A 10062-nucleotide genomic window follows, 5' to 3' on the forward strand; every position below is an offset into this window, starting at 1 on the left:
TTGCACAATTGTCAATGCCATGCATTGCTTTGCAAGTCTGTAACCAAAGTGCAGCATTGCCCGCAAAGTGCACAGTCGCAAAATCGACTCAAAGATCTGCCTGAACATTGTACAAGCGAAAGTACTTCTCGCAACTGTTTTTTCCACCACTTTGCATTATCCCCTTCGAATTTAGCAAAATCAGACTGCGTAATTCGAGCAGAAAAATGACCAGTAGTATGCTGAAGGTGGGAAACTAGGGACTGATCGAACTCATCATTGTCCTAAGAGAGTTCCTCGGGAGATGGGAATTGGGATTTCGAATGCTCACAAGTGTACAAGGTATGATCTGAGGAACATGGTCCTCAGAGATCAGTATCATATGGCTGTTGTGCAGCGTTGTGCCGTTCCGGCCGAGGTGGTCCTACGCGCGAGGGAAGCGACTGCAAGGGTGTGATGTGGTGCGGCTACTCTAGGTTGTTGACGCGGTGCACCACTTCATCCAACGGCCGCCTCAGCTCTGCCACCGCCGCATCAAGAGAGGCAGTAAGAGGAAAATTTAGGAGGAGAATTGTGTTTACAATTGTCATTCGTTGCTTCACACGCACGCCACACACACGCTTAGTTTTTTAGACAAACCACACACGCGCTTAGTAATAGACCATTACAAGCCACTTGGGCTGGGCTGAGATGGCCAGAACAAACGCACGGGCCAGGCCCAGGGCGTTGGATGGGAGAGAGAGGCGAACGAGCTGCACGCGAGCCCGGCCCACTCCTGAGTCCTGAGAATCTGCAGTCCTGTGGCCCAACCAGCGCACTTCCACTCCACCACTGATGCTGGCGGCCGGTGCCGACCGCACCATGCCGGAGGGGGCGACGGCATTGGAGATCCCCTCCGACCGCCCGGTGTTCTTAACCAGCCTGTCCTACGGAGGGGGCCCTCCGGCCGCTACGGCGGTCTTCCTCCCCCGGGAGACGCTCACGGTCACAGGACCCCCGGCCACAATCAGTGTGTACGTCAACTTCGTCCTCGACCCCGAGCTGGAGCACTACTGGCGGCGCCTCGCGTACGCCTACATCACCCCACCGGAGGCCCCGTGCCGCGCCGACCCGGGGCCCTTCATCCGCCGCGTCTTCCGCACCCTCGCCCTCGACCTGCCGCAGAACTTCGAGCTCCTCCCTCCCGAACACGGCGCCGACATGGCTGTGCGCTTCCGCACGCCCGACTTCCGGGAGGCGGCCCTGCTGCGGCAGCCGTTCGTGCTCGACGGCGTCACCGTGAAGCTCCTGCGCGACGGGGAGACCCCCGACACCATCTGGGTGTCGTCCGACTACCTCGTCCACGCCGCCCTGCGCGATTACCCCGTTGAGCAGCGCACAGAGGAGGGGATCAGGTGGAATTGCTGCAGATTCGGGTACGTGCGCGAGATCGACCCGGCCTGCTTCGCGGCGCCCGACCTCGCCACCGTCCGCGTCGTCCTTGAGCTGGAGCACCCTCGAGAGATCCCCCACGAGCTCCGAATTGACTACAATGAAGATGATGGCCCCACCAGTGTCGTCCCCGTCGAGATCGTCAGTGTCTGGCATCACTCACACTCCTACGACGCCAATGGACAGTACGTGCCTCTCTTCCATCCCCCGGTTGCGGCTGCTTGATGGTGATGGATGCCAAGCTCTGACGTTATTAAACAGTATCAGCATTGGTCTTCGAGCATTAGTTTTATGTAGGCCAGATTCTTAATTAGTTCTCCAAAGATACCGCTTTATTTTAGCTTGTTTGGGCCTTAATGTGTGCTGGAGGCTACTCTAACTGTTGTGAAATTTGGGTTGCAGAGAGGCAATTAATTAACAAGTCAATCCATAAGATCCTGTCTTTCTCAACGGTTCTCTGAACATACACGCTATAAAAATTTATAATTGGTGAACAATGAAAAAACTGTCTAATTGACTGAATGCAGTAGCAACCAAATGCATATAGCTACTACTCCCTTGTGAAAAGGTAGCAAGAGCGAACCCAGCAAAAATTCTGCAAGTAGTATCAGCATTGGTCTGTGTGGAACTGTGGATGTTTCTCTTGCAAGTCCAGGTTTTCAGACCCAAAAAAAATCCTGCAGTTTGTTTGGGTAATGGATATTTTTATTGGGAGATTTTTTATGTAGTTAAAATTACCAAAATTATTACAGCAAAGAGACAGTAGATGATGCACTGAATTGTTGACGCTCATCAAGCACATCGGCATCTATTTTCGAGGACGCCAACATGTTGTCCACGATTTCATGAAGGTAACATTCGAGCACTGCCTTGTAGACGCTCATCAACCTAATCGATGGCAGACTTTGAAAATCCTACTGAAATTTCTTCGAATATACATAAAAGTAAAGCTAGTTTGAAATTTTTATGGTGCAAACTGTGATCGGTCATTTAACTATTTTGATCAAACAAAACTTACCTTATATTATCTTTTTTTTAAAGAAAACTCCTTTGAGAAATACCCCGAAACCAAACTGGCCCTAAGCAGGTTTAGACAGGAAAATAAAGAAAAGGATAATAACAAAATATTTACCATTTCTTTATCTGCACAAGGTATTATTATTTATTCTCTCTAATTGTACAGTAAATCATTAAATCATAGTGTGACTGTGTGGTTTACGTGTGCCTGAATGTGGAACCTGAATTTCTCAACTGCATAAACTGAATTCCTCATTGCTAGTTGGGAGATAAAGTTACATATAATGAAGCAAAACATGTTGTAAAGATGGTCCAGTTTATCGAGCAAATATGATTTCGGCCCTGCTTCATGGCCCGGTATTCTCCATTTCGGAAGTATCTTACATTTCTTTTAGCTGCAAAGAAATGTAAGGTAACCTTCCAAATCTGCATCCCATGCTTTGAGTTATTATATTCTTCTGCAAAAATCATCTATCATGTTAGCAGCTGAGCAAGCTGCAGTTTTTTTATTTCTTGACTATCTGGAACATGTATACAATGTAAACATGTATCTATCCTTAGTTTATGTAGGCCAGATTCTTAATTAGAGTCATGCCCAGGTTAGTTCTCCAAAGATATCGCTTTATTTTACCTGCTGATATAGTGGAATGTGTGCGTGGATGATATTGTAGCTTGTTTGGGATTAATGTGTACTGTAATCATGCACCATTTTGTTATGCAATTTGGGTTTGAGAATGGGGGGGAGGGGTTGCAGAGAGTCAATTAACAAGTCACTCAATACAATCCTATCTTTCTCTTGCAATATACTACTTGCTATAAAAACATACATTTGTTAGGAACGGTGGAAGTTTCTCTTGCAAGTCCAGGTTTTCAGACCCAAAAAAATCCTGCAGTTGTTTGGGTAATGTGTAATTTTTATTAGGAGATTTGTTATGTAGTTAAAATTACCAGAATTCATACAGGAAAGAGACAATAGATGCTGTGTTTAATGGTAGTTGCTCATCGAGCACATCGGTGCCTATTTTTGAGAACTTCTACATGTTGTCCATTGATTTCATGAAGGTAACATTTGAGTACTGCCTTATAGAGGTGATTGTAGCAGCATGCGCTCTAGCTCAAACCAAATTGATGGGGGCTTTGAAAACCCTTCAGCAATTTCTTCAAATAAATATAAATATAATGTTACTTTGAAAATTTATGGATTTATGGTGCAATCTTCGACCGTTCATTTAATTTTGAGCTAATACAACATAGTTTTTATTCTTTTTTTAACAAAACTTCTTTGAGAAATACCCCCAAACCAAACTGGCCCTAAGCAGGTCTAGGCAGAATAATAACAAGATAGTTGCAATTTCTTTATCTACACAAGGTATTGCTATTTATTCTCTCTAATAACTATACAGTAACCGTGTGTTTTTCACGTGCGTGAATGTGGAACTTGGATTTCTGAATCGCATAAACTGAATTCAGCTTTGCTAGTTGGGAAATAAAGTTACATATGCAGCAATACATAAAGTTGTCCAGTTTATCGAACAAATATGATTTTGGCCCTGCTTCATAGCCTGGTATTCTCCATTTCGGAAGTATCTAACATTTCTTTTAGCTGTAAGCAAATGTAAGTTAACCTTCCAAATGTGCATGCCCATGCTTTGAGTTCTTATATTCTTCTGCAAAAATCATCTACCATGTTAGCATCTGAGCAAGATGCAGTTCTTTCTTTTTTTCACTATCCGGAATATGTATACCGTGTAAACATGCAGTTCATGTTTTCGCACAGTACACAGAGTCAACTTCCCATGCGGTACGGGCTATCCGGCGCTATGTGCATGGCCATCACACCAACCTTGCCTGTATTTTTCTTTTGCCACAAATTTGACTGCTCAATAACCAATTTGACCCCAAGGTAGATACATTTTCAGCGATCATGCAAAGATAACCTCCGCTGAACATGGAGCCATCCCTCTTTCTGTTGCCACTCTGTGCTCCTAATTACTTCTGAATTCCGTAGACAGCACCATTTTATTTTTGCATGACCGGCAGTTCACAGAGCTTCGCAACTCCTCTTCCATGGCATCAACCATGCCGTTCTCCGCTGGCCTCGTTTCCCTTGGGTCTCCGCCGCCGCAGCGCCACAGCTGCAGGTTCCAGCGATATCAGCGACCGGGGACTCTCATTTCATCAGGCAATTGATCAAATCATATCTGAGTGGTAGACTCTGTATCGGTCTCCTTAATTAGGTGGTCTTTCTGACGGAAGGATTGTCTTACTGTAGCTATAAGACATAGTCAGGTTAAAGCTATGGCTGGAGTGAGCATGGATGGCTTGGCACAGCCTCAAGCCCCGGTTGCAGTGGTTACCGGAGCATCGAGGGGGATCGGGCGAGCGATAGCTGTGGCTCTTGGGAAAGCAGGGTGCAAGGTAAATACTTATAAGTATCAGCAATCAAATGAAAAAAGAGAGTGAAGTACTATTCCTTCAAAGAAGCATGGAAATTGTATAATTGTAAGGCTAGTTGAGCTGTGGTTTCATTGGAACTGCACTGAACATCATCTTTTGTTTGTTTAAGGTAGTTGTGAACTATGCGAAGTCAGGCATGGAAGCTGAAGAAGTGCGCAGAGAGGTGAGTAAAATCGCTCCTTCTAGCCTTCTAGCCTATATATGATACAGTTGCTCGCATACAAGTGCATTGTACCTCTTCTTTTCATGCCATGCTTGTCTTCCTTGTGCCACACAAACACACATCATGATCCATTCAGATCGAGGAGTCCGGTGGCACTGCCATCACCTTTTCAGCCGATGTCTCCATTGAAGCTGAGGTTGAAACCATGATGAGAGCGGTGAGTTGACATCAGTTAATTACTCTAGGCAGAACAATAACAGACAATTCTCCGAGTGAGTGCATACTTTGTACATGATTTGGATGTTGGCTCAGGCAATTGATACTTGGGGAACGCTGGACGTCCTGGTGAACAATGCAGGTTCTCCCTTGTTTTCATCTCTGTCTGCCTTCCCCTGCACAGCTGACTACTCCCTCCGTCCGAAAAAGCTTGTCCCAAGCTTGTCCGTCAAATGGATGTATCTAGCACTAACTTGGTGCTAGATACATCCATTTGAGGGACAAGCTTTTCCGGACGGAGCGAGTATGTAAGTTGGCATTTGTATCGCCTTGACAGTGGGTTTTGATGTCTGGGGGGCCATTTCTTGGTGGGCAGGGATCACACGAGATGCTCTGCTAATGCGGATGAAGCGGGCACAATGGCAGGAAGTAGTGGACGTAAACCTTACCGGTGTTTACCTCTGTGCCCAGGTGAGACGTGCTGTTCACTTGGCCTCCGTAATCGGCATTAAATATGCATTGTGCTTGCCTATTATTTAAAGATCTCTGTTACAGGCTGCGGCGGCAGTGATGATGAAGAGGAAGAAGGTACGGAGTATTAGTTGACTATGTGCCGTTTCTATTCTTAGAAGCGTCTTTGTTATATGATCAGAGACATAATTTGTTAGTACAATTTTTTCACTGGTTAATTGCCCACAGGGAAGGATCATCAACATCGCCTCAGTTGCCGGGATGATTGGCAACATTGGCCAGGCCAACTACTGCGCCGCCAAGGCCGGGGTGATTGGATTGACCAAGGCCATGGCCCGGGAGTACGGTGGCAGAAACATAAATGCAAGTAGCAGCCATGCCAACCTAGAATAAGCACATATTGATTAAAGTGCTGCTCCTCATTTGAACATTAAGCTTGTCTGACATTTTGCCTGGTTGGTTTTGCAGGTGAATGCAGTTTCCCCGGGCTGGGTCGCGTCTGACATGACCGCAAAACTAGGCGATGACATCGAGCGAAAGGCGCTCGAGACAATACCATTAGGTAAGTAGTAGTGGTAGTAACCATCTGCATTGACTAAATTCCATATGAATCGGAACAGAAGATGGACTCTTGCAATGGCACCAAAGCTGAAACATGGAGTTTTCGCTTTGGTTTTACTGCCTTTTGTTGCTGATGGAAACTTCAGGACGATTCGGCAAGCCAGAGGAGATCGCTGGACTGGTGGAGTTCTTGGCTGTTCATCCGGCTGCAAGCTACATGACCGGGCAGGCAAGTAGAAATGGTTTTCAGATATGTCCTTCATATGGACGGCCCATTTGAGTGTTATCTGTTAGTTATCTGTTAGTGTACTTGAAGACTTGACTTGTTTAATTCTGCAAGTGCAGGTGCTCCCAGTTGATGGTGGCCTGTCCATTTGAGTGTTACTGAAACCGAACCGAAGCGAGGTGTGGAAACTTCAATTTTCCAATGAGAAACAAGGTTGTGTCACACAAAATTAAGCACAAGAGGGCTCCATGCCTTCGCGTCAGGCTTGTGGCTACTCTTGTCTTCTTTACAGGGAGGTTGGAGAAAGTTGTAGTCTGGATGGAAATTCAGTAGTATGTATTGGCCAAAGCATAACCGAAAGTACCAGAAAAATAACCAAAGTTAACGAATGTATATCCAAGATATATTGTACAAGTCCGCCAAATGTAATGTTTTGGCTGTGCTTTGCCGTCGACGTTTTTATTTTGCATCGAAGAGTATTTGAATTAGCATGTTAGGCATTTTATACTGTCCGTAGAGCGCCTCTACTGAAGAAGTGAACTTGAGAATCGAGGTGTCAAAACTTGTGCCAGATTAGCATCCATTTCAATGGCTTCATTACGGGAACAGATCATACTAGTAATTCAAAGTTGCATTACCACATGACAGATGTGGTAAGCAATCCAAAGTATTCAAAAAAATAAATAAATTCAAAGTTGCATTCGAAATTCAGAGCCGAAAACTGCCAACAGGCAACATCTATCTTCGAACATGACGCTGAAAGCACCTTAAAAGTCACAGCTAATAGGGATCAAACCCCCCTCTGTGCTCCCCTCTCGCCGAACTCCCGGCCAGGTTTAGAAATCGAGAAGATTTTGGAAAATTTTGAGCACTCATTTGCTTTTAACTGAAACTGAATCAGTCAGACACATAAGGTAACACTACAGCGCCAGGAAAAAAGAGAATATTACATTCAGTCAGATGTAAATAAACTTCGTAGTGAATCAACCTATTCTCTTGCAGGCAGGCGGCCACTGTAGGATCGCTAGCACATTATATTATTCACTACACTTCAGGTATTTTGCATAAAAGTATAACAGGGCTGCACTTTATGGAAATCAGATGATGTTATATCTCCAAACTCGAGATATATAGCGTCAGAACCCACGAACTAAATGCTGTTGGTATCGAAGGAGGGAAGATGTATTGCAGAAACAGATTAAAGTCACCGAATAGTACTTGGAGAAGAAGATGATAAATGATAACCCAATCCACCAATTAGTCTTTTTTTTTTGAATTTTCTCAATTGGTCTAGTTCATAGCGATCGATCTGATCTACCAAGTAGTCTAGTTCTAGCACTAGCGACAGATAATAATACTTGGAGAAGAAGATGATAACCCAATCCACGAATGGCGGAAGTAGGAGGAACTGAAATTACACTCAGTGGACTTCAGTTAAACTTCAGTTAACTGTGTTTTTTTTTAAACTTCAGTCAACTGTAGCCGTTGTCGGACACTGAACAGGGGAGCCCTTGGTCTTTGAGGGGCGTTGATCTTTCACAAGTGGAGCGCATCCTAGGCGTCCGCCTCCCTGGTAGCTGTCGAATTCTTCAGAGAAGGTGTCAAATTCTTCAGGTGTGTTCAGAGGCAGGAAGTTCAGAGAATCAGGTGTGTACTGAAACATGAAATTTTGAGCGCTCATTCGGTTTAACTGAGATTAAACCAGTCAAACATCCAAAGCATCCACATCCCATCTCCACGCCAAATCACTTGCTGACGACAAGCATATGCAGCACTGAATCTGTTATATGTAGTATCTCCACGCCAAAGCACAAGCATATTACTAGCAATTACAACAATCAGTCGAAAAATTGAGGCAAAACCAAAAGTTAACGATTAACACTGACATCAAAACCTTGGGCATGAACGCCCAGATGACATCCTCAATGATCCCTAACGAATCAGACTGTGCAAGATAAAAAAGGAAACATCCTCAATGACATCCAAAGCAAAAACTTGAGGCAAAACTGAAGAGTCGGAAAAGAACTGCACACTGAATGACATCCACAGCAAGTATATATAGTTTCATCTACTAATGTCAGATCACAGACAAGGAAACAAGTACATAGTTTCATGGATCTACTCAAGTATGTATGCATGCATTGCCACATTTAATTTGGCCATGTCACAGGAATCATTCTCTTCTGTTCTTTCAAGACGAGAGCAAAGCAGAAAAGGTTCAGCAGTTAAGCTGTCTGCTCCCAGAGTTCAGACTTAAGAAGAGGTTCTCCACCTCACAGCGGTGAGATGAGCTAGCTCTGCCCTGCCGGCGGCGGCGGTGGGCCGGGGTTGTGGCAAAACATGCACGCCTTATCGCCGGAGAGGCGGCAAGCCTCGCACCTCGAATAGGCGGCACGCTGAGAACCCGCCGGAGGAGAAGGCTCGGTCGCCGCCAGCAGCTCCGCCACCGAATCCCGGTACTGCTGCTGACCCTGAGGCGCACCGGCGTTGCTGGGAATGGGAATGCCCTGAGCCTGAGGCGCACTGGCGTTACCGGGCTGCCGCCTTGCCAGTAATCTGCGCCGGCTGTTGTTTCTCAGGCTAGTTACTAAGAAACCAAATAAAAGCAAGAAATCCAACTCCGGCGTGAGTGAAGAACCAAGAACCGCACGGACCAGAGAGAAAGAATTTGCGATTTTCTTGGGTTGGGAAGGAAGGAACACACCTGTAACAAGATTGCCCCCGCGCCCGTGACCGAGAGCTGGAAGAGACGGAGCTCGCCGGTTCGCATAGGCTGCCGGCGCGTGGCGCGTGGAAGGCTCCCCGGCGTAGGCTACAAAAGAATTACACAGTGGAATAGAAACCAAGAAATCAATGTCAGACGTCAACGAACCAAGAATCGCACGAACCAGAGAGAAAGAATCCCACCTAGAACATGATTGGCCGAGATTGTCGGCGTCGGCAGCGCTCTCCCATGCGGCGGACAGAATCCCCCGAGCCCCGACCCCGACCCGCCGCCGCGACCGAGAGCTGCAAGAAACCAAGAAGCAGCGGGCATCAACCTCGAAAAAAACCAAGAAATCGAACTCCGACGTTAACTAACCAAGAAACCGCACGGACCAGAGACAAGGAACTTGAGAGGGAACCCACCTGGATTGCCCAGCGGCGGAGCGAATCCCCCGTGCCAGGCGTCGAGGGGGCCTACAGCGGCGACAGTCGCCGACGACACCCGTGCTGCAGTGTCGCCGGCTCCGGCTGTAGGCGCCGCACGCGGACTGCCTGTACGATCGAAAGAAACCAAGAAACCCAACTCCGACGTCAATGACGAACCAAGAAACCACACGGACCATTTTGCGCTTTTCTTGGGAGGGAACGCACCTTGATTGCGCAGCGGCTGCTGGAGCATCGTCATCGGTGCCGACTGAGAGAATCCCCCGTGCCCCGACCCGCCGCCGCGGCCTGGAAGCGGCTGCAGTCTGCCGGCTGCAGTAGCCGTCTGTCCTGCAGGCGCCTGCGAAGTGTCGTCGACGGCTGTAGTCCCCGTCCGTGCACGCTGACGCGG

At 46.8% G+C, this 10062-nt stretch overlaps 2 protein-coding genes across 2 annotated transcripts; both read left to right on the forward strand.

Moving 5' to 3' along the window:
- The first annotated feature begins 794 nt into the window (after positions 1-794).
- LOC123113874 (uncharacterized) lies at positions 795-4053 on the forward strand. The gene is made up of 2 exons (XM_044535197.1): positions 795-1595; positions 2163-4053. Exons 1-2 carry the CDS (start codon positions 814-816, stop codon positions 2194-2196), a joined length of 816 nt encoding a protein of 271 aa, XP_044391132.1. The 5' UTR covers positions 795-813; the 3' UTR covers positions 2197-4053.
- Positions 4054-4363: 310 nt separating this feature from the next.
- LOC123113873 (3-oxoacyl-[acyl-carrier-protein] reductase 4) lies at positions 4364-6975 on the forward strand. The gene is made up of 11 exons (XM_044535196.1): positions 4364-4609; positions 4700-4845; positions 4994-5047; positions 5184-5264; positions 5360-5405; positions 5640-5734; positions 5819-5851; positions 5963-6097; positions 6203-6296; positions 6442-6524; positions 6641-6975. Exons 1-11 carry the CDS (start codon positions 4495-4497, stop codon positions 6671-6673), a joined length of 915 nt encoding a protein of 304 aa, XP_044391131.1. The 5' UTR covers positions 4364-4494; the 3' UTR covers positions 6674-6975.
- Positions 6976-10062: the final 3087 nt, after the last annotated feature.

Source organism: Triticum aestivum, chromosome 5B, assembly GCF_018294505.1.
Source record: "Triticum aestivum cultivar Chinese Spring chromosome 5B, IWGSC CS RefSeq v2.1, whole genome shotgun sequence".
Lineage (NCBI taxonomy): Eukaryota > Viridiplantae > Streptophyta > Magnoliopsida > Poales > Poaceae > Triticum > Triticum aestivum.